Here is a 24,631-nt window from a genome sequence, read left to right as displayed (position 1 = left end):
TGCATAAATAGGTTATGGAGGGCAGTGTGGAAGTTGCTATGAAAACACGGCATGGAGTATATAATAAATAGAAAATCGTATGAACTTGCTCGTGCACTTCGTGATTTATGGTCACTCGTGATGTCCTGAAAGTTTTCAAATTACACTCGCCTACGCCTCGTGCACTCGTGCCCACAAATCAAGAAATGCACTAGCGTCAGTCATACGATTTCCTACACGTTTCAGACAAGATTCGAACTGAAATGAAACTGACCCAATTGTAGATTTGCTTATTGATGTCAATTGGGATGAGATGGTTTTTAAGGTAAGCAGAATACCTTTAAGAAATGTACATATTTAAAGTGCTGATTATATAGACGAAAGAGAGAAATGATCATCGCACTTGTCTGGACAATTTAATCAGTTATCTCTTATATACACATGAAAATTTCCGGTGGCACTAAGGGGATCCGAACCGATGTCCTGTGCGAGGCTGGTGCAATGCTCTACCAACTGAGCTATGAAGCCACACAGGGGAGGCGGTCAATTGTGTTCCCTTGAATTAACTCGTTGAAAATAAAGAATACAGTTTAACTGCATTTTTCCTTTGTAACAATTTTTTGAACACTTCATTTATGGAAAGCCATAACTTTCTTTCGTAATCTTTTTCTTTTGGTCTTGAAGTTTTGTCTTGATATTTTGGAGTTTTGTCATAGTCTACTGTAGCGACCTTATTATGTGGTGTGGCTTTGTCATTATGTGAAGTGGTTTGATGGTTACTCGTTATTTCCATTATGATGTGACAAGGTTTGAACACTGTTTGAATGGTAACCGTTACGTCACTCAGTGTTGTGTTTCCATCATGATGTGTTGCGGTCTTCTTTTTACGTGCGGTCTTTATAATCACGTTAACCGAGGAGAAACTCCAACGTCATAAAAGAACCTCACCACATAACATGTAAGCAGCACATCACAAGAAGACCTCAACACATCATGATGGAAACATAGCACGTAAACCATCAAACCTCGTCACATAATGACAAAACATCACCACCTAATGACAAGCCACACAACAAGAAAAAACCTCAAGACCAAGAGAATAAGGATTACATAAGAAGAAAGAAAGTTACGGTATGGCTATATACGCAAATACGTGACTTTTAGGCGTGTTTTATCAGATGTTTTGATCTGAGTCATATGACCAAAACAGGCTTCGCTTAGTTAAGAAACATATTAATCAGGAAGTTACTCAGTTTGCCGGTCAAACGAAGCAAAGCTCATTCTAGTTCTATTGATCCACTGACAATGTAGACCAGTGGCCGTGAACAGGCATGGAGCAGTGGTGGGAGCACTCGCCTCCGATCAGGGTTTGATTCCCGGACTCGGCGTCATTTTTGTTGCTTCTCTACCCTGCCTCAAGAGGTTTTTCTCTAGGCACTCCAGCTTTCCCCTCTCCTGATTTGGTATGAGTCTGTACATTGTCACCAACAGGCCATATTCGTATTCGTATTCTCTAGAAACGAGCATAAAGGAGAGGCTGATGCTGGAGAATCTTCTCAGATACCGATTATTCAGTCATTTCGCCCCCGCATGAGCCTTTATCGCATGTTCGTTCCAGTTCAACCTTGAGAATACAAATAAGGTCTTTTATTGCCCCAGGTTATTGTTTTTGCCATCCAACATGGCCACCATGACGTCACATGCGAATCAGCAATAGCAATTTTTATTATATCTCTCAGATAGTACGCGCGCTGTAATTGGCTAAATTAGCGGGCCGTATTCTACAGTACGGCCCGCTAAATTTAAAATTTCGACAAAACATCATGTAGCGAGTTTTTCATGTCATTTCTGTTGCATAAACTTGTACTGAAAACTGTTTGAATCTTGCAAGCAACTATTTCAAACTTAACAGCCAAGAAGATTTAGTTTTTGGGAGTTTGGCACGGCATTCTTTGTGGCAGTTGAACCTTCCGCTTTACTTTGACTAGTTTCCTTGCCCGCGCGCCGGTTAACCTCAGAGATACAATAAATATCTTACTAACCCCGTTTTCTCGGTCCGTACTGTAAGTTACGGATCCTCGTTTTTTCCCGTTGATTTATGGCCAGCGCGCTTCGCGATTGGGCCATAAATCAATGGGAAATAACTCGGTCAGTAACTTACAGTACGGACCTCGAACTCGGTTAGTAAGAGGTATATCTAAGCACCCTTATCTTAAGTAAGCGAATGTGAGGATGACATTTGCGTATTTAATGAAGGGTTTTACAATTGAACCCACTGGGAACTCGGAAAAATCTGAGCCCCAGATGGGATTCAACCCCACGACCCTCCGTGATTAAGTGAGCATCCGACTAGATCACGGAGGGTCGTGCGTTCGATTCCCCAATGGGGCTCGGACTTTTCCCATTTACCGGTGGGTTCAATTTTAAAACCCTAATCTTGCCAATACACTGAATAAACGATTCTTAGCTATACCCCAGAGGAGGAATGAGTAGTATCCCATAAATGCAAAGCGATTCCTTTTATATTATCAACTGAAATCCTGACGTGATCAGTATCTTCCAGCCACAACGCGGAGGTTGTTGTTCTTACAACAGACCTTGATGTCAAGGCTTCGGCTCTTAACATATATGTTATACCGTTCAATGATTTTTCGTGTGCTACATTGAAATGTAGGGAAGCTCACGTGAGCTACAGCGAGTGCTTGAGTGAACGATGCGTAATACCCGAAGTTGTTTATAGTCGATCTGTGGATGTGTACCTCTCCCTTGCTGGTTCGAATTAAGTATTCCTTCGTTCAACTTAGGTAATCCAAGAAAAGTGAGTTAAATCTGAAGTGCAATCGCTTTCAAATGCAATGGTGGTCGTTATACACCTGTCACTGTAAACCCCCACCCCACCCCCCACCCCGGGGAAACATGGGGCATGGGTGGGGCTTTGTGGGGTATTTGACTCTTTGCCTTGCCCGAGGGGGTTGGAGATTAATTCATTTTGGCCTTTGCTTTTCCCTATGGGGTGGGTGATAAATACATTTTAGTCCGTTGCCTTGTCCGAGCAAGAAGGAGTAAGGACACTTCAATAAACCGGTTGGAAAGGGCTCAGAATACGCACCGTAGGAAGTAGCAAGGATTGACAGGCCTACACAACTCCTTAACGGTTGAGACTTTTGTACCGTATTTTCGGTTTTTGACCTCTTTGAAGTTTTGCTCTTACGAGTATGTCCTTTAGGGATTTTCCCCTTTGAAAAGATATGAGTGGTGGTTCTTTGAAAATTTGCCGTGGAGAAGGCGGTTTTTGTATGAAGTGCCAATGTTTCAATAAAGTACGTTTAAGGTTTGGCACTGCCGGGTGATACTGTGTCCGGCAAAGGGCAAGATATCTTGAGGGATTTCATTCCTTTGTTTCAGCGCTGATTTCCTTTCTGTGAATTTGAGGTCTGATAGGATTGCCTCAATCAGACGTTTTGGATAGCCTCTAGCACGGAGTCATAATTTGAATTTGTAAATGTTCTTTTCAAAAGTTGTTTTTGAAGAATTTGCTTCTTAAGGGCTTCGCCCTTCACGAATCCTTTTTTCACACCAGTTGTCCAGTGACAGGTGCATCAAACTGGCTTATTTAGATAAAATCTTCGACTCCGAAAGTATGAGAAAATGTGGGTACTCCTGGGTACTTCTCCGCCAGACATATCGTTTCACCATCGATCTGCATCAGTGAAGTCCATATTTGGAAAAAAACTCTAATCCACAACTGTGTAAATTTGTTTATTCATGACCTCTCTTCGGGTCAGTGGTCACATTGTGAAACAACTACATTTTGAATTATCAAAATATGAGTTGTCTTCCGTAAGTCTTGATGAATAAATGTCAGACATTAAATACAAAGTGATGAAGCATTGACAGGCACAAAGCGCTCACCATTCACCATTATTTGCTATTCCCATTGGAACGAGATGCCGAAAAGACGTCTGGGATACTATTCACTTTTCCTGTGTCTCTACCCTATTGGGACCCTCCTAAGTGGAAACTTGACCTACCTTAAGAAATTTAAAAGAGAAATTTGACCTTCCTTCCTTCGCAGAAGAATACAAGTCATTGAATTTGGGGGGTTTCTCATTTGAAACGTCCTAGATTGTTGCGGTAGATTGAGCGCTGCCAAGAGCCCGGGCTCTTGGCGCTGGCTGCATGGAGACGAGGATTTAACTAGCAAGTTCTTTGGACAAACATTTACTCCAGTTATGGTTTTCAAATTCCACTCAGTGATCGAGGATTTTAATGTTGTCCTCGGAATTATGATGCAGGGTTTTGGACGCAACACGTCGTAACACATCGATCGTTTGGAGAACTAGGAAAACCCTTCTCGATATTCATCCGCTTTCGTCAATACACCTTTTTAGCTTAAGACAATTGACGTCAAAAGGTTTCCGAGAGCTTATTGTGTGAAGAGGTCATACATGAGATTGACTCGACGAGATATTTAAACAGGCTTCTTCTTGCGTTGAATGAAACCCCTTGCCCTCAGTTGCCCTTTCTAGAGAAATCTCTATGGGATCATGCACGCACTTACTAAGGGAACCTTTCGACATGTATTGTGAAGAAGCGGTAGTTCAAACAGAGGCTAAAATTTATGTAAGTAAGTAGGTAAGTAACCAAGTGAAACCTTTATTTAAGTGTGAATGTGTTTAGCCCTGATGAACTTATTGGGGACACCACCATTTAATACGGAACTCTATAGATTTTTATCTTCGTAATGATAACTAAATATTAAATTGGCAAGTCCGGAAACATTTAATCTCACGATTATTGAGTTTATTCACAAAAAAAAGTAAAAAAATTGGCAAGCGAGGAAGCCGATAAAACAATGAAATAATAGTAATAATAAAGCGAACATGAGGCGAATCGGTGTGAAGGTGAGGTTGAAAGTTATCCAGAAAACAGCATTGTTGGGGACAGCAAAGATACTAATTAAGGAAAGTACTATCCCTGTAAGAAGAAGGAAAAGAGAGACCTGGGACCTGTGGTGACTTGTTGTAAGACTATAAACACCAGGCTGAACATCCTGCCTGAGTCTACAAGTAATAATAATAATAATAATGATGATGATGATGATGATGATAATAATAATAATAATAATAATAATAATAATAATAATTATTATTGTTATTGTTTATCGTTATTTATCATTCTTATTACTAAGTAAAGCATGGCTTCTGATACACCCTAGATCCCATAGGAATTGAAACTCCGAGGGAAAGTGGAGAGAAGTGCCGCGCAGAGTAATTGGAACAAGTTGTCGACGTCACCAGCAGGATCCGATGGACCTCTTTAAAAACCGCTCATTGCAAAGTGCTGAGTCCCTCAATATGGTCAAATTATTTCTTTCGGGGGAAAACGTGAAATCATTCTCATGAAGCAGTTTCGTATTGAACCAACAGACGTGAAACATGTCTTAATGTTAAAGAAATTTGCATTATTTCTCTGATTAAAAAATCGTGAAGTGGGGTCAGGTGGTCCGGAAACTGAGCTTTGAGCGGATTTCCCTTGAATCTACCGCAGCGAAGCATGACTGAGGTGCGGCAATATGCGATAAAGCAAATATTTAGACATTAAACACATTGTAGAATCTCCTGAGAAAGAGTTTAAGGTATTTAATAAATGCTTGATACGAGAGTGAGCAAAAATCTCGTTACCTAATTGGTCGAGAAATGATAAAAGAACGTATTCAGTTGTTTTAATACATACTGAATAAAACGCTTTCCGGCACTAATTGAAGCTTACACCTTGAGCACAGTAAGTGATTAATTAATTTAGCCTTTTTATAAGCCATTAGGGCGGGCTCAAATTGTGGCATGCAGATAAAACCTTCGTCCTATTTGTTTCTGTTCAAGAACATGAGATATGCTAACCTTGTGAATGTCAAGAGGCTCTGTTTCATTTTAATTATGGCTTCCTTTTTGTCTTGAAACTTCGCTCGAAAGTGATCTCCAAATTATCGTTTAATTAAGTCAATTAAAGCAAATGTTCTTGAAGCCGCTTTGGGGGACCGCCGAACGAACAAAACCCTTGTCTCGTGTCAACAGAAGGAAGCGCTATGTCACCAGTTGGTAGCGACGTAATTTGGGACCTGACATGGAGTGTCCGTTGAACAGGGATAAAGACTGAGTTCACGAAGTGAGAAATTTGCGAGAAATAAGCTCCAAATTGTCTGCATTCAAGCAACACTTTTGTTTATCCCATTTCCGGTGTTTATGGAACTGTTAATTACTTGCACAAAGAAGAGATCGAAGAGCATGCCAGTGTGCAGTCATGCTATTATAAGTTGAGTGATGGGGGCGTGACATGCTTCTTATCCAATCAATTTACTCCGTGCTTTGTAGGTTCACGATGCCAGTGCTCTTAGTCACTTGTTATCAGACTTTAAGCCAGAGTGGTAACAATGCCGCAACTCTCGCTTCTCGTTCTAGGATTGACCCTGCTATGTATCCCTTTTCATTCCCCAGGTATTTCGCTAGCGTCCAAAAACTCCAAGTAAGTGGAGCAAATTCATATGCCATCTTAGATTAAACACGTTCATATGCGGCCGGTGTGCCTGATGAAATTTTGATGAGGTTATCTGTCGTGCACTGATTTGTTTATAATTTTTATTAACCTTGTACAATTTTGTTCCAGTTTCTCTGTTAGGGAACATAAGGACGCAAGACTTACGTTGAAGCCGGTGCGTGGTCATCTTATGCTGTCCTCTGGAAGGATCAAACTCGGAGAGGTGTATTTGTCGGGAATTCCTTCTCTGCGAGGAGAAAGGGTAGGCAAAATATTCCTAGTATCTTTATGACACTTTGGAGATCAATTATGCTCCTATAAAAGAACAAAAAACCCGTGTGATGATTTTCGTCTCGTTGTTTACCTTGAACACTCGGAATACATCTAGTTCGTCAATAAAATGGAGTTACTGATTACAGCACTCATTCAAGGGCTTCGTGATATGACTGTAAGCCGATATCAGCAAATGGCTATGTTTACGTTTACCACTGCAGACGAACTCTTGTTTACTTCCTATTTCGCCAACATAACTAATCATACTTAGAGCACCATTGGAACGAATCCACCGTTCCATGTTCCTTGAAAGCTGACGATCGTGTTAGGAAAGGTGGCATAATAGGGCAAAGCTGGAAGGCGACTTCAGGCCTTTTCCTCCAATTCTATTTATTGTTATTCAAGTGTGAGCAAAATGACAAGTATTTTTCAGGGTACGTGAAGCACGGTACCTACACGCAGATTAACATGTGGTCAGTTCGGGGCAATCCTATGCTGTTAGCAAGTTTAGCTAGTTTGAGAGGCCTCTTCTATCATCAATTTTCAGTACTGTTTATTTTATTTTCTCAGGGTGAAAGAGGACCACAAGGAGACAAAGGAAGTCAAGGCCCAAAGGTACAAAAGCTTAAGCTTAACTATGTGCCGTCAATTTGCTCGCGTTTATTTTGTACGGGACTTAGTGAATATTGCCAGGCTTGATCTTGTTGAGTTGTTGGAAAACTCAATGTAAGGCCTGTGATGATGAAGAGGAAGAAATAGGATTTGCTCTGAGCAAAGTAGTAGCAACTACTGTCGGCAAGTAACGAGCCTTCAACTGTATCACTTACAACTTCCTCATAGTTCTTGAAGTCGACCTGCGTCTTCAGCAATTTGGGGCGAGACAGTAAAAGTTTCGTAGTGCTTTATTTGTTATTATTATTGAAGCTCTCGAAAGTGGCTAAGTGTTGTAGAGCAGTCCTGTTTCATCCACTTTAGCGCTATCTCACGGAGGTCGTTCCACTGCTGCATGGCATAAAACGTCAGATTCGTGATATCGCAAACCTTAAATTGATCTTTTGCAGGCTTCGCGTGCAGTGCAACTAGATTGTTCTGAAATAAGCCACGATACGAATCACTATAAGAGGTTTTTGAGAGAACTATCGGCTCTTAGGCAGCTAATAGTATTGCAAGTAATTCTGACCAAAGCGGTCAATAGCAAATAGCGGGTGGAATTTCCCTCTTACGTAATCTAGGATTTCAGCCTACGGAGTAGTATAAGACAGGTAACCACAGTTTTCGCTGTTCATAAATTTGAAAGTCTCTGAATAAAGAAGCGTGAAACGATCTTATTTTTTTCTTGGTAAGGTCTAAGTATTTGGCCATAAGTGGAAAGTCCTCAAGTTACGTCAATTGAGGGTAGATGGAAGGCTGTCATCGTCAGGATTCTGTGTGGTGTATGACAAAAGAAAATCACATTTTGACTAGAGATATATTGCACTGACCCAACGGAAATCTACGCGGGGCGTTCATAGTGTATTCGTTATTGCAAATCTTGAGAAAAAAGACTTTTTGGGGGCAACAACCACGTAAAATACAGTGTGTGTGTGTGTGCAAGGTTTCGATGTTTCAACATTCTTCATATTATGGAGTAACTGCGCATACCATCATATGCAGAATTAAGTGGAGAAGCTCTATCCTGCATTTGTGGATTAGCGATACAACTGGGCTAGAGAGTCGGCGTTATCGCGTCAGTTTTCAGCTTTTCATACATATATAATTCAATTAATCTGAGGAGGATACTTTAGCGGCAAATTTTTCAAATGTGTCGCAAATTATGAATTTAAACTAATATTGGATATCGTTAAAACTGTCATCAGAGAAATGCTTGGACCGCTGTACGCATGACCTTCGCCATTAGGAGTTTTTTCCAAAGACCAATTACTTGATAGCGAAATCCTCACAAAAAAGTTGTCTTTCGCATACAGTTTCTTCATGTTCAATATGGCGGATTATAGCTTAAATCGGTTTACTACAAGCTTAAACTCAAGTTTTGATGTCATTGACACACAAGATGGTCTAGAACTGAGCCGGCGAACTATCTGGCTGTTACGAAAGCAAGCAATCAATCCTGATGAGGATTAAGCTCCTTTTGCTCCACTGATACCTTGCGCAATTGCAACTATTGCAAAGTTCATTATATAACGAATTGTCCTTTATTTTTTTAAAAGAACCCAAAGCAACAATCATTAAACCTTGGTCTTGAAAATCTGAGCACGGTTTTATTTGGATGTCGTACACATACTCTGAGAATAAACAACTTATTTGTGGCTAACAGAGCTCTCTTGTTTTGAGGAAAGAAAACAACCGCAATCAGAAATGGCGCATTTCCGCTCGTTGATCTCAGGCGCATTTCTGCTCGTTGCTCTCAAGCGCATTTCCGGTGTAATTTCACCTTTTTCTGACGTTGGTGACCCTGTTGAAGATTGTCTTTCAAATCCTGTACTCTTGAATTTGTAGAGTACCTTCTCTTCTGAAATTACTCTTCCGGATTACTCTGCTCCAAGGGGGTTTTCTCCGGGTTCTCCGGTTTTCCTCTCCCCTCAAAAACCAACATATCCAGGAGCCCATCTGGAGCGTGCAACTTCCATACAGCGTCTGTGAAACGGCGTTTTCACAGGTAGGTTTATTTTTAGACTAGCCCTTCCCGCGAATTAGGCCAAAAAACAAAGGCAGTTCCGATTCGGTGACCCTATGACGTCAGCTTAATTTCTTGTAATTGGTCATCGGGCTCCTGTGGGAGTCTCATTCGCGGGAAATTCAATCTAAAAATAAATCGGTCTGTGAAAACGCCGTTACACGAACACAGTAGAGTTGTAGGCTCCGGGTCATGGGTTCCTGACATATCTAAATTCCAATTCAATTGGATGCAGGACCCCTCTCAAAACTACTTTCGTTTGAGTGGAGCTTCCTTGGTAAAATTTACGGTTACTGTTCTTGGCGGGTTACCCTCCGGCTAACCGAGGTAAGAAGACCGCGAAAACATGGCGGCGCGAAATCATACACTATCCTACTGGGGAATTGTTTCGTCGATACCAATAACACCTGCTGAACGGAATGGTAGTGAATCCGAAAAGATCAATGTAACAGCTGAGCAAGTGATAAAAAAAGTTAAAATTGCCGCCGAAACGTTTCTTTTGTCTGCCATCTTGTTTGTTGGGCTTCGCGAGCCCAATGGCCATTCCGCTTAGCACAACGTTTCATACGTTTCTGTTGAAGTCGCAGTCAAGCATTTACATGCTAGACTGGGTGATCCGCCTTCCCGGGCACCATGTCTACTTGCCCGAGGAACCCTTCTATGGAGGGCTATTTTTTTGTCATGTAGTTTACCACTTTACCAGTTTACCATGTAAATGGTTCGTGCCGGGTTACCCTGTCTAACCGAGGTGAAGAAGACCGCGAAAACATGGCGGCGCGAAATTATACACCATCCTGGGGAATTGTGTCGTCTTTATCGCTCACCAATAACATCTTCTGAACGGAATGTCAGTGAATCTGAAGAGACCAAGTAACGACGGAACAAGTGATAAACAAGTTAAACTTGCGGGCAAAACTTTTCTTGTTTGTTGTGCTTATCGACCACTCAATGGAAAGCCCAGTGATCTTATCCCGCTTAGGCGTGTTGCAAGTAAAGGCGGGCTATTGTTTTAACTCTCCGAGCCGGGTAACTCGGTCAGCCGGGGCTCTCTCCCTCCATATAACCAGGCTTTTAGCCGGAGCTCTCTCCCTCCACATAACCAGGCCTTTAGACAAGTTTTCACTTGGGATAGTCAATCCCAAGGGTACTTATTAATTACGTAATGCTTATGATTTGCTGGAAATGTGTGGTTTCGCGGGAACATCAATTTGACCATTGCATGGGTTCGTGATTTTGTAAGGTTATTCGGGTGGTAATTTTACATTGGAAAGCAGTTATTCCTCAAATCCTGTCCTCTTGAATTTGTAGATTACCTTCTCCTCTGAAATGAAAGCATTAAGTAAAATCTGTAATGATCTATTTGTATATCTAACTGTGTTATTTTATAACAATCAATACAGTCGAAGCACAGCTTCTGCAAAATTAGTACAATCATAAACGGCCTTGCTGTCTTTACAATCGATCATTTGTCGGTGTCAAGGAAGTTTTGAGTTTGATAAAAAGTTACAAAGATAACCCAAGTTATTATTCGATCTTCCAGGGTGAAAAAGGGGACAGCTGTACAGATGAACACAAGAGCGTTGGGCTTACATCACTTCTGCGCACATCTAACTTGGTAACTTGTAGTGCACGGCTTGAAGGTGAAGTTAGGTATGACACGAAATCCAGGACGCTAAATATCTGTAGCAGGAAGCAGTGGTTACAATTGCAGACTGTCCCTCCAGGAGAGATTAACAATTCACCTCCCAGAAAGTCCTGCCTCGAAATATTGTTCAGTGGAGAGAGCCGGGGAAATGGTATGTACTGGATAAACCCAGTTGGTAAGGACAACACACGCAATGCGTTTCGTGCTTACTGTGATATGACCACAGCGGGAGGAGGCTGGACTCTGGTTGCTAAGGTAACCAATGACTACAGTTGGGTGTGTCCTGACCGTGATGGGGGCATGTGCTTAGGCTCGAAGACCAATCCTCTGCATGGCAATCTGTTCCACGACATTCATCTGAGAGACACGATTGATTTGTCCATCAAAAACGATGCTGATGCCGGAGTCCATTTAAACAACACTCTCATTCGGTTGCTCTTCTTATCTGGCCGTCAGTCTGTTCGGTTTACCTTTGTTGGCACAGCCAATGATTGGACGCCGTCGGAAGACGCCTACGCCACCTTCAACCCTAGCAAAAATAATTCAATGTTCGTGGATCATGAGTGGGGCCAGTACAATTTGGACAAAGTGGATTATACTTGGAATATCATCAAACACACTCGTAAAGACAAGACATTCACTGGGAGGATCATCTGTTGGGGAAACAAAGTGACACACTCATACCGCTTTTATGACCACGGTCTTCACGTGGGCGCACCTGCGGCGTCAAACAAACCATGTCTACTTGATAATAATCAAAATGAAGTCATGCTCAAGAGTCACTATGCGACAGTACAAGACACTCCTCTCAAAGCACGCTGGGATATGGCTCAGTTTGGCTTCCTCGGGGCTCGCTATATTCAGGTGCCGAACAAACGCATTGCGATATGGGTACGATGAAGGCATCATATGCCCACTGGTTTCCCTTTGCGTCGTTTGTTCCTCGTCCTTTTTTGTTGCCTTTGTGCCATCACTCACTTCATGACAAGAGCCATTACTCTAACGAATAGGCCTTAGGCATGATTACGTGATATGCTCAAAAATTCACCACCAAGCCTCGTTTGCACAAAATTATATACATCATCTGGTCATGCGATACTGTCCGCCCACGGGTTTTCTTTACAAGTTTGTTTATTTGGGATTCAGCTCAAGCTAAAATGTATAAGTTTGATTTTCGAATTCGAGGCTTGGTTGTGAAATCAGCTAGTCAGACGTCATCACAGATAAGGGCTATTACAACAATCAGCCCTAGAACTTAAAAATGTTGGAACATATTGCCTACTCCTCATATTTATCCAGTAACGTCCTGATCTTTAAGGTAAACAAAAACGCTGCGCATGCTGTATTGTAATCTGTGCATATCTTATAGTGTTCATAATCATTTTTAATAGTTGAATGTAATTAAAGATAAAGTTACATGCCCTCTCCCCCAAGCTCTACAATAATGACCATTTATACCAACCAAAATTGGGAGGCGCGGTGGTGTACTCGACTCCGGATCGAGTGGTCCGGGTTCGGGGCCTGGCCGGGGACATTGTGTTGTGTTCTTGGGCAAGACACTTTACCCTCACGGTGCCTCTCTCCACCCAGGTGTATAAATGGGTACCGGCAAAAATGCTGGGGGTAACCCTGTGATGGACTAGCATCCCATCCAGGGAGGAGTAGAAATACTCCTAGTCGCTTCACGCTACAGAAACCGGAGATAAGCACCGGCCTGATGGGCCTTCTAGGCTCGTAGCAGACTTTACCTTATACTAACCAAAATTTGTAAACTTTCCTTAACTCGACGAGAAAGAAAGGACTCTGCAGAAATCGTGTTAAATCTTTATTGAGTATGCGCAAGATCTCAAACCTAGGCCAAGTTTTCATCGCACTCTCATTCTCGCCACCAGAGCCTTGGATCGACCCAAGGCTCTGGGAAACTCTATGCAGGAGAACATGCGCCGTAGGGTTCTCATAGCCAAAAACTGGCTATTGGAACCTTACGGCGCCTGCTCACTCCTCGCTCTAACATGAATGCACCAATTAGAAACGCTTTTGATTGTTCTTCACGAACACCAATGAGAAGACACTTTGTTTCAGGGTTCCCCAGAGCTCTTTTCTCGCTCAGTCAAGAGAAGAGCTCTGGGGTCGAGATTGATCGCACTCTTAGACGCCATACTGATTTTTGTACTGAAGGCTCAATTTTGACTTTCGCCTTGTCAAAAATATTATGCGCGCGCTGCCTAAACCGGTTTGACCGGAGTGACTAGCCCAGAACCTTGGCTGCGGCGACTAAAAAGCCTGGACACCATTTCTGTAGAGCCTCTCTTGCTCGCCCTCTGCAAATGAAAATATCATGGTTTGTTTCGGAAGTTTCAGTTCTTTGAGATTGTCCTTTCCATTCTAACCAGCTTTCAATAATTTTCTGCAGAATAAAACTTGGAATTGCCTTTCCTCCCACGGTGAAGGCTCTCATTTCAAAACAACAACCGCTGAGAACAATGCTGAAATAGGCCTATTTGTTCGCCACATGCCCACGAAGTTCGGCGCGAAATTCCCAAGTTCGTCTCAAAGTTCTCCATTTGATTGATAGTTACGTAATGAAATTTCCAAGTTCGAAGTGAACTTTGGCAATTTAAAACTAACTTCGCAAACCGCCTATCAAGAGTTTTGTGAAACGCTCTGTAATGAAAGTTTGTTTAAAAGCATACATTAAAATTGCATCAATTCTAAGTTAGATCTATTTATTACAGGCCGTCCTTCCATGAAAAGCGGTTTGCATGAGTCATTTGTTCGTCACCAGACTCCTCACCCAGTCGGTAACATTTTACAGCTATTAACTTCAGGAAAAACACCAGCTGTGAGACCACAGAGTCCCCGGAGTGGGGGTGGGGGGTGGGGGGCTCCCTTATATGGGCTATATAGGTATGGGCAGCTCCAAAGGGTGCGGTTCTTAGCCGTTTTGATCTGAGGAAATAGGGTATGGTTTGTTCACTCGAGTCTTGGATTGGCATGTTTTTTAGAAGAAACTTCTTCTTCATGGTCAGGCGATAAGACCATCTACAAAGCCCTTCTCAAATTATCAAGCCAACAGTGTAACAACTGAAATAGGTCTGAAAATAGGTCTGAAATATGGTATCAAATTTTTGGTCAGGTCTGTAATAGGGTATAGTAGGAAAAATCGCAGATTTTGGTCTGAAATTTGCTCCAAGCGGAAAGTACCATAATACTCTTTGTTTGTCCACCCAAATAGGCCATTTCCGAGTTCATGTCTGCCTCCTCTTCAAAGCGAGTCTAAGTGCGAAGTTTTTCTTATGAAAATTAGTTTTCATTTTTATGTAAAGTGGAACTAATTACCATCACAAAAACTTCGCACTTAAACTCGCTTTAAAGAGGAGGCTGACATGAACTCGGAAGTAGTGAATAATCGTTGTTTTTCTCTTTAATCTCTCTAATCTATATTGAACTGCGGATATAAAATTAAGTGAAGCTATGATCCTCACAATTATGAACGCAATGTTGGCAATTGCGTAGAGGGCCTGAAAAATTCAGGGCTTCAACGGAGTTTGAACCCGTGACCTCGCAATACGATGCGACGCTCTAACCAACGCTCTAACCAACTGAGATATGAAGCTACTGACGTCAGTGGCTTTATAGCTCTGTTAGTTATCGCGTCTCACCGGTATCGCGAGGTCACGGAATCAAAGTCCGTTGAAGTCCTGAATTTTTCCGGCTTCTCTACGCAATTGCTAACATTGCTTTCATAACTAAGAGGATCATAGCTTCAACTGATTTTATATGCGCATTTCAATACATGATTCATTTCATATATCATTTCGTTCATTGATTCTTTCATCACGGGAGCACTTAAAATGCAAAGCTCCAAACGTCAGTATCTTTATAGCTCAGTTGGTTAGAGCGTCGCACCGGTATTGCGAGGCTTCACTACTCAATTGCTAACATTGCGTTCAATAACATTGAAGGCTAAACCATTAAGTCATCGCTTTAACGCAATAAGAACACAGAGGGAATTGAAAAGCAACGAAACAACCATGCACATGTTGGTTTGATGCAAACCTTGGTAACAATTTTTCATCAATCCTTAAGTTGTTGTAAGTGCTTTATTTATCATGTAATCAAAGATAACTTGTGATAGTGAGAAGCTAAGAGAGGAAAGGCACCGAAGAGCATCGTGCAAAAATACTGGCGATGCGGCTTTTTGGATGCTTTGTTATCGGTGCCGGTCTTAAAAGGAGGTCACCAGAAGCAAGGACAGCGATAACTGAAATGTACATATTGAACATTACATACCTCTTACTAACCGAGTTCGAGGTCCGTACTGTAAGTTACGGACCGAGTGTTTTTCCTGTTGATTTATGGCCCAAGCGCGAAGCGCGCGGGCCATAAATCAACGGGAAAAAACGAGGATCTGTAACTTACAGTACGGACCGAGAAAATGAGGTTAGTAAGATATTTATTATATCTCTGAGGTTAACCGGCGCGCGGGCAAGGAAACTAGTCAAAGTAAAGCGGAAGGTTCAACTGCCACAAAGAATGCCGTGCCAAAATCCCAAAAACTAAATCTTCTTGGCTGTTAAGTTTGAAATAGTTTCTTGCAAGATTGAAACAGTTTTCAGTACAAGTTTATGCAACAGAAATGACATGAAAAACTCGCTGCTTTAAATTTAGCGGGCTGTACAGCGGGCCGTACTGTAGAATACGGCCCGCTAATTTAGCCAATTACAGCGCGCGTACTATCTGAGAGATATAATAATTTGGGTTATCAAATCGACAAGTTTACCGACCCCCTATCTCACGATATGATTGGTCACAGGCTCGGAAACCAAACGTAAATTATTACACCTTGATTGGCGACACGAAAAGACCCTTTTTATTGAATTATACCCATCAAGTTTAATCAAGTACCACGCCCCCTTCCCCCAAAAAGATCGTGTTCAGTTCAGACCAGATGTCGTGTTTTTTTTAAACTGAACTCTCTAAAAGCAGAACCTAAGTTATCACTTATTTTGGCCAATTGGAAACTAGAACTTGAAATAAACACGTGTTTCTGCCGCCTAAAAAGGCGTTCACTAATTGGTAGACAAAGCTTAAGGGTGACAGCTCTAAAAGCAACAGTCAAATGATTGGCTGAATGTAATGGCTTTCAAAGTTGCCTGTTAAACCCTATAGGGTAACAATTTTCAGTTGTCAAGTGAACCTGTGATCCTCGCAGTTATGAGTGCAATTTTAGCAATTGCGTAGAAAAGCCTGAAAAATTCAGGACTTCAACGGAGTTGTAACCCGTGGCCTCGCGATACCGGTGCGACGCTTTAACCAACTGAGCTACGAAGCCACCTACGTTACGATGAAGTGATGTATGAAAAAGTATTCTCAAATTGTTTCACGGACCAACGTTTGGCAAGATTAAAACAAAGCCTCTCCTTATTCCCGCCAAGGACACTCCTAATATGGGAAGTAAACAGTTCGATTGCCCAATCACATTACTAAATGACGTCAAAGCGAAACTTGCCAGAAAGTTCCATGGAGAGATGACGTTGTTTGCATCCGCGTTCACCAAGCCAATGAAAATTTGCGCTCGTTTGTTTTTGTTCGATAAGACAATTAAATGTTTTGCATTTTTGTTTACGTTCTGTTTCTACGTTGATTTTTCAAGGTCATATGAAAGTCCCTCTGTTTCATTTCATACATCATTTTCTCGTTTATTTTCAGATAGTTGCCGGTAAAGTATTTTTCTTTCTGAAACGAGGGACGAGATGTGTATTAAAAGGTCAGGTATGCAATGTCGTAGGAAACAAACTACTCCAAATCTGAAGTAAATGGTAAACTACAATACTTGTCACATTTTGCTGATGCACCAATTTCCTCGTTTCCTCCATCCATCTCCAATGTTGATTTCAGAAGTGATAGCCAACCCAAAACTCTAAAGCACCATTAATGGAGGAAAGGGAGGAGATTGCGATTTTCAAATAAAATAATCAGTTTTCGATAAATATTCCAACTAACTTCAGTTTATCCGTCCGTTTATGCGTCGATGGAATTCTTAACGACAAAATATGATCAAAACATATATCAGAAGATTATTTTAAATATTACTGTAGATTTCTGGTTTGCAAATAACCTTTTTATTGCACCAAGCACCAAATAAATGCACTAATAATTTATCACTGTGGCTGCCCAAAACTCCTTACAGGAATCTTTATGTCATGATGCACTGCCCAAACCCAATTTCTCTTTTCATTTAACATACAGTCATCGAACACAGTAATTCACACACAGCCACCGAACTTGTGCCCATAAATACATTGGTTTAAGATGCAAATCACTAGTGTTTAGAATATTTTGTTCCGAATCACCACTTGTTTCCCTCGACAGTAAGCCTCCAAGGATTCCTTTTGTCAAGAATCTAATACCGATTCCCATTACATCAGGTTCATCATTCATTGGTCAGGTCAGTGGTTCAAGAAGAAACATTCTCTTGAAATTAGTCAAGTGCACTTTGCGGTTTAATTCGGCATCTTTAAACACTTTCCAACTTTGAACTCGGTTGTTTTATTGAGCTGCAGTCCTTGTCTCTTCATTGCTTCCTTGAGCAATTTTATTTTTTTCTCCAGCCTCTTCAGTCGCATCGGACGCCTCCTACTAACGCATTTGAGGCCAGGTAAGCAGGGGCAAGAAAAAGGAACTCTCTATGTTCAAGCAAAGAAACAAGTATGTAAGACATAATTATTAAACTGGATTATCCGCGTGCGAAAGCAAATTGTCGGTTAATTAAGGAGCTTTAACAGTTTTTTGGAATATTTTGTTAGGAGCAGGGATGGCGCAGTGGTGAGAGCACTCGCCTCCCGCCAATGTGGCCCAGGTTCGATTCCCGGAGCCGACGCCATGTTAGAGTGGGTTGAGTTTGTGTTGGTTTTCTTCTCTGCTTCGAGGGTTTTTCTTCGGGTTCTCCAGTTTCCCCCCCCCCCCCCCCTCAGCAAAAACCAACATATAGTTGATTCTAGCTGACTGTAAGCTGTACTCCAAGGTCACATATGGACTGTATACACCTTATTCCAAAATGGCACCTGATTTATGCGCATACAAATTGGACCTTGTTGCCGCGTTCAAGATAAAATATTTTTTGGAATTTTAAGCTTAAGAACGAGGCATCCAGGGCTAATTTGAATAAAAACAAAAGAATATTTGAATAGCGGCCATTTTGGAATAAGGTGTATAGCGGCTGCCAGAGGCGCCTTTGTATGCTTTCGGTTCGACCTTGTTGAGCTGCGTCGTTGCGATTAGCCGCGACAATTTTGGTCAACAAGGATCACACATAGAACTAAAATCCAGAGCCCTTTCCGTTAAACACATTGACAAGCTTTAACTCGAAAATTTCTCTTTTACGTAAGTTCCTTACTGTTTCTTTTTTCCCTGATCGTTCAAGCGATGATCTGTGGAAAAAAGTTCAGGTCTTACCTGCGCGAAACACAATTCTCCAATCATTCGGTTATCCGCACACAATCCTATGCCACTTAGGCAACATTTCTGCTCTCCACAATCTGTACTTTGACTGCAATTTTGAGAGACCTGGTTCTCATCCTTTGGAACTTGTTTTGACGTCCTAGCAGTACAAACACCGATCGCAGCCTGGGACTCTTTGTTTTGGGCGCCATTTTTGGGATCGTGACGCAGCATCAGATAATGACAAAATTCGGTGGTCTTGCAGTGGGCGTGCAACATACATGCACGCGAACTCTTTGGGGTGGCGCTTGTCTTGGCAGCCGTGGGCAGTGGTAGGCAGATACTGGTCAAATTGTGGCAAAATTCTCTGGTTCTGCAGTCTGAAGCAGACTTGCAACCAAGAAGGGTAGAAGAACTTGTAGCTTCAAGATAACTCTTGAGTTCTGGAAGGCACATCTTGAAAAAGGCATGGCAGTAGTGTCCTTCTGAACAATCAGAGTTTTCTTTGCATATCCGGACGCCTGCCGCATTTGTTTTTGTTGCCATTGTTGTCTGAACTCGAGATTTATCGACACAAGTGGCAAAAAATGTATGGCAAGTTTGATTTTGGCGACAATCTCCGTCTACTTTGCAGCCAGTCGGCGTTTTAGTCTTCTTGTTTGTTTCCTTAAGTTTCATTCTGCTATTCTGTCTCTGCTTAACATAACAAATCTTAAGTAAGTGGTGACAAATCCCCTTTTTGTGACAGTCCCGATGGTCTTGGCATTTTTGAGTACTCTTGTGTTGGAAGGTAGGACATTCAATGGCATTACCACAGTCTGCTCCCCTTGAACGCCTCTGTGTACAGGATATTGAAAATACATGGACTAATAAATGAAAGGTTTCAGATCATGATCCACCTTTAAGAATATTTTACTCCTTAAAGCCCTTGTTTTCCCCGAAAATCATTCTCGCCAAATTACGTAAATAGTTGAGAGCAACAACAAGTCATAGTTTACTTAATGAACTAGTTAATTGAAACCACGCCCAACCCCCCTCCCCCCCCCATTCCTACGACGTAGCGGGGGGTGTAACATTTGTACAGTGTTACATTTTAAACTTTTTTCCCTCCTCGTGGGTGAAAATTGAGTATTACAATCCCCACTGCCATGGCTTCAGTGTGTACTAGAAGATTTTGCCATTAAAAATGATTGTTTTATATCGCTGACAAACACAACAGCTGCCAAGGTTTTCATCACATCATTGCACTTGCGAGTAGAATCGTTGTGTATACCTTTGCAGCGCGTAGAATATCAGGTAAAGCAGCCAGCAGGGAACGGAAAGAAATGTCTCCCAAACCCAGGAATAATATCAAACCCTATGTTGTTTTACCCAATGTCACATCACATCACATCACATCACATCACGTTATACATATTTTATTTACAATCAGAACTGTTTTACATTTAAGCAGACTGACAGGTAACAAAGGCTAATCTAGGCCAGTGTGCTTTGGATAAGTAAATTACAAGTTGTCGATTTATTTATTCGTTTAGTTCTTTGTTTTATACCGTATAGATGGTTTTCAATCACGTGATGAGACGGCCATGTTGGTGCACAAAACAATAGCAAATTATGGCTCATGTTTTGCATCATAATAGAGTCTAATTCCCAGAAGACGTTTTTCTCTATTGTTCTGTGCACCAACATGGCCGCTGTGACGTCAGGTGAAAACCATCTATAAATGTTGTGTCACTTTTGAATAATAAATGTACTGTATTTATGCTATACAAGGTAGTTAAACAACAATGATAAATCTAGTGAAGCTATGATCCTCGCAGTTATGAACGCAATTTTTCAGGACTTCAACGGGGTTTGAACCCGTGACCTCGCGATACCGGTGCGACGCTCTAACCAACTGACCTATGAAGCCACTGACGCTGGAAGCTGGTCATTTGTAGGTTCAAATGTTCCCGTGAGGAATGAATCAACAATGAAATGATATATGAAATGGATCATATATCATTTCATCGTTAATAATAAATCTATACTATATACTAATAGTATCTATGATAATACAGCTATCTGAGTTAAATAGTTAATCTGAAAAGATCTAAGAGGAAGAGGATTTAATTTTTTGGATAATTTCAGGTAAGTCAATGTAGGAGTCCTCAGCATTTAGAATTTTTATGAATATTTAGTTTTCCTTTCAAATAGGTCTCTTGAGCAGCGCTGCAAGACTGATAAAACAACGCAAAAATGTATAAGTTGAAAAATACATCTTCGCGTTTTTATCAGTCGTTCAGTAGTCTAATTGACTGTCATAAATAGATTTCACAATGAATCTTACGCAAGCTGGAAAGAGTGTTAATAGACAGATTTTAACGCATTTATCACACAAAAAGGTACAATTTTCAAGCATAAACATTAGTCACCTCCATGTTTCACAAAATCAAAATGTGATAATTATTATTCTTTGTCCATCATCACTGCTTGTGACGAAGACACGGCTTTCTCTCGTGCATTTCTTTCTGGAGGCCTGCAATGTTTGCCCTCGGGCGATCCCAGAATACTTTGCGTATAACGGAGGTCTCCAATTACTGGCAAAACATCCATTTGTATGACTATCTGATGAATGTCAGCTGAAGCTTTGTTTGTCGTGGGATCTCAATCGATTCGCTTTCCAAGATCTGCTTTTTCGGAAAACTCAAAGTCAGCTCAAAATATTTTTATATTAGGAGGCACTGTCCGCCTTTATAGTTAGAGCACTACTAAAAAAGAACTTCTTCAGTAGAATAACTTCTTCAGAATAGTCTTTTTACAAACGCCGCGCGATGTCGTCCTTGGATTGGTCAGTGGGCACAAATTAAAAAGCAGTTTCTTCCTTCTTTTATAGTCGAACCATGTCGATGAGTATGATAAGTATTGATCAACGACAAGACTCTAAAATTCAATACTCCTATATCATCCTTCATGTCTCCTTTCTAATTAATCCTCGTATTTTCACAGATGTTTATCTGTGTTATTTTTAATTAGAGATTGCAGCCGATATTTCCAATGTGAAGCAACCTTTCCCCTCCCTTTTTTATCTCTTTAAATAAAAAAAAGCAACTCTAAATAACGGAAAGTCAGGATATTGAGGATGAGAATTAGATAGGCCAGTTGGAATGCTGGTTATCTCCTGATCTGTCAGTTCATATGATTGTAGGACTGTTCGTATGTTCTGGTCTTTGTAATGAGGAGCTCTAGATAGACATAACACAAGTTAAGTTCGAAATGCGGGTCTTTTGCAAACAAGATTATCAACCTACGCCTCCCTTACATTGCATCACTGAAAAGTCTTTTAAGCGTGGTTAAAAATAGTTGTGGTTAACAAAAGACGACGGGCATCACACGACTCCTGCACCTAATCGTAATGGAAGTTATATGGCCTTCAGAGCTACGGTCTGACTAAAAGGTCCTTTAGAGATTTTCAATTGCGTTAAGATATGAGGGGAGGCTTCTTTAAGATTCTCTTAGCCGTTGCTAACCAACAGAAACATTCTAGTACCCACACGAACTTCTACTCGTTTCACTCACCAGGCGTGAAGAAAGGCTTCGTAAAGGAGAAGCGCCCAGGCCCGGGTTGTTCGAAGCGTGGTTAGCGCTAACCAGCGTTAAATACCATGGAAACCTATAGGTTTTGATGGTTCGAACAACCGGCCCCAGGCTTCTAAGGACTAATTCCTCGCAGCTATCATTTCAAGGAATATCAGAAATTTTCAAAACCGCCTGTTAGAAAGAGGCTACCCTTCCGCAATTTCATGAAAGTACCTCTCTGAGGTAAAATTTGCCGACAGGAAAACAGTCGTACAACAGAGAAACAAATCCGCAAACGTCCACCTTTCGTTACACAATAACACCCGGCCTTACCTGGCCTGAAGAGAATATTAATGGGAAAATGGCAGAAATCTTTGAGGAACCTCCCCTCATATCTTATCGCAAGGGAAAATCTCTTAAGGGCCTGACTACATAACTTCCAATACGACTAAGTACAGGAGTCGTGTGATGCCTGACAACGAAGCACTGAAAAAGGTTTGCAATTTGTTCTCGTGGAAAACTTCAAAAGGCCCAAAAGTCGTCAAGTCGCCACCAGTCTTTTTTGCAAAGAAAGTCGCCTTATTTTTACTGGTCGTGCTAAGAACCTCGATAACAAGCTACAAGCTACGAGCCTCGATAACAAGCTACGAGCCTCTAAATGAAAGAAATGTCTTATACGTGCTTCTATTTTGCATTTGATTCAATGAACGTAATAGAGGTCCGAACGTGGCTTTCGAAATAAAACCATTTGTCTTTGTCTCTACCGGACCCATGCTCGATTAAGCAACAGCTGAAAAGTACGCGAATGCCTTAGTTGCCGCAATACAACATTGTAAATTTACAGTAGCTCTCATCAAAGATTTTCGTGAAAAGCTGCCCAATACCGCTCTAAAAAATTAGCTTTTGTAAAAAAGATACCCGGAGCGATTGCAGAATACCAGCAACTATTGCATGTTAAATGTGGTTGACAGGCCTACACGACTCTCTTATTCGTGGTCTGGTTTCTTTTGCCTTTGTCATAATTTTGCTCTCGCGAGTACATCATATGTTTGGAATGGACTATGATACCTAGTGTCATGACTATAATTAGGGATGGCCGATTGCAGTTTCACAGCTGCACAACGGCTCACGACAATGCATAGATATGGGATTTTGCAGGAGCCGTGCCCCACCGACTCACCTGACTGTTATGATAAAAACGTGGAGCATTTTCCGAAAGCTGCCAAGGACGGTTTAAGGAATCTGTAAGCAAGACCGGTTTAATGATCACGAGCTCTCTGGTTGGACTTGTAAACTTTCTTGCAAGACGGTGCAGCGAGTTTGAAGTTTGTGTTTGGATTTGCGCTCAACCGAAACCTCTCGACATTGGAGGTCAATTACACTGCTCTCCCTTAATTACGCTGGACTCCGTTTTCTTTCTATGACATACTATATGTGGGATACATAGATAAGAAGGCTGGCGCCTTGCAAGTAACGACTGAAGGGTTTAGATGATCCAGCGGCTACTGCAAGTTCGTCAGATCCTTCATTACAAAAACGGACGTTTACCTTTCGTACTTTCGCATCCGTGTCATCCTCCTTCATCGGCAGAGCAGAAGAAATTGCCAACAGAAATAATGTTGTAAGACAAATCTTGAAAATCATCTTCATACAATCAACAAACACTCGATTAAGCTCTCGAAAACTTCAGTGGCAAATCAGAAAAAATATCTTACTCCTTATGGATCCGATTTTTCGCGTATTAGGAGTGTCGATAAGGGCGTATGAGAAATAAGATCGTTACATTCGGGAGGGCAGTTCCTTGCTGACTGCAGGACAGACAGGTCTCAAAGTTTTAAATAGTGCATTTTAATTGGCAATAAACGGAAATTTGTTGACTAACGTCTTCTTTGATCTCCCGACTTCATCAATCAAACCATTGGAAGAATGGCAGGCATCTTTATTTTTTTTAATGTGTAATTCACATTTTTTTGCATTTGCTCAGAGACATTAAAAAGCTTCATTACCCCAGTTTCTTACTTTACTAGCTTTGTAAAATGAGGAGTTTTGGTGAACGAAATAATTCGCAATATTTAACCTTGTTTCAAACCACACATATATTTCCTCTTATACTTAAACTAAATCTGTGATAAAAATCTATTCGTAATTTGAGAGAATTGATGATTGCTAGTTCGCTTCATTAAGTTTTGTAGTACGTTTCAATGATGTAATTGATGTCAATTTCGTGCTCACTAGCCTAACCGCGAAAGCAAAAATTATTAACAACATATCCATACAATATCAGTTTTTTTTTCTCTGTCCCCGTCATATTAGCTGGAATTACAACTCATTTGAATTACGATTTTTACATAAAAAAGCGTTCAAACTAAAATATAACCATCAGACGAGGTATTTCATTTCTCTATGAGGTTATCACACACACATGACACAAATGGAGCCTACTCGCCCAACAGCTCATCGGAAGTACGGATTCAAGCTGGATTCAGGCGCACGGTCTTGACACTACTTTTACGCGGTTTCGCTGA

General features: G+C 41.3%; 2 protein-coding genes across 2 annotated transcripts; one reads left to right on the top strand and one right to left on the bottom strand.

Moving 5' to 3' along the window:
- The first annotated feature begins 6,350 nt into the window (after window positions 1-6,350).
- LOC138018839 (uncharacterized) lies at window positions 6,351-13,817 on the top strand. The gene is made up of 4 exons (XM_068865514.1): window positions 6,351-6,501; window positions 6,643-6,775; window positions 7,357-7,401; window positions 11,001-13,817. The coding sequence occupies exons 1-4, from the start codon at window positions 6,410-6,412 to the stop codon at window positions 12,003-12,005; spliced, it is 1,275 nt and encodes a 424-aa protein (XP_068721615.1). The 5' UTR covers window positions 6,351-6,409; the 3' UTR covers window positions 12,006-13,817.
- Window positions 13,818-15,674: 1,857 nt separating this feature from the next.
- Window positions 15,675-23,931, bottom strand: LOC138018841 (uncharacterized). The gene is made up of 3 exons (XM_068865516.1): window positions 23,655-23,931; window positions 18,564-19,385; window positions 15,675-17,794 (listed from the first exon to the last, which is right to left on the bottom strand). Exons 1-3 carry the CDS (start codon window positions 23,754-23,756, stop codon window positions 17,612-17,614), a joined length of 1,107 nt encoding a protein of 368 aa, XP_068721617.1. The 5' UTR covers window positions 23,757-23,931; the 3' UTR covers window positions 15,675-17,611.
- Between the last annotated feature and the right edge of the window lie 700 nt (window positions 23,932-24,631).

The sequence above is a fragment of the Montipora capricornis genome, chromosome 10, assembly GCF_036669925.1.
Source record: "Montipora capricornis isolate CH-2021 chromosome 10, ASM3666992v2, whole genome shotgun sequence".
Taxonomy (NCBI): domain Eukaryota; kingdom Metazoa; phylum Cnidaria; class Anthozoa; order Scleractinia; family Acroporidae; genus Montipora; species Montipora capricornis.
The sequence above is the reverse complement of the archived record's forward strand: the minus strand, read 5'-3'. Positions and strand labels throughout refer to the sequence as shown.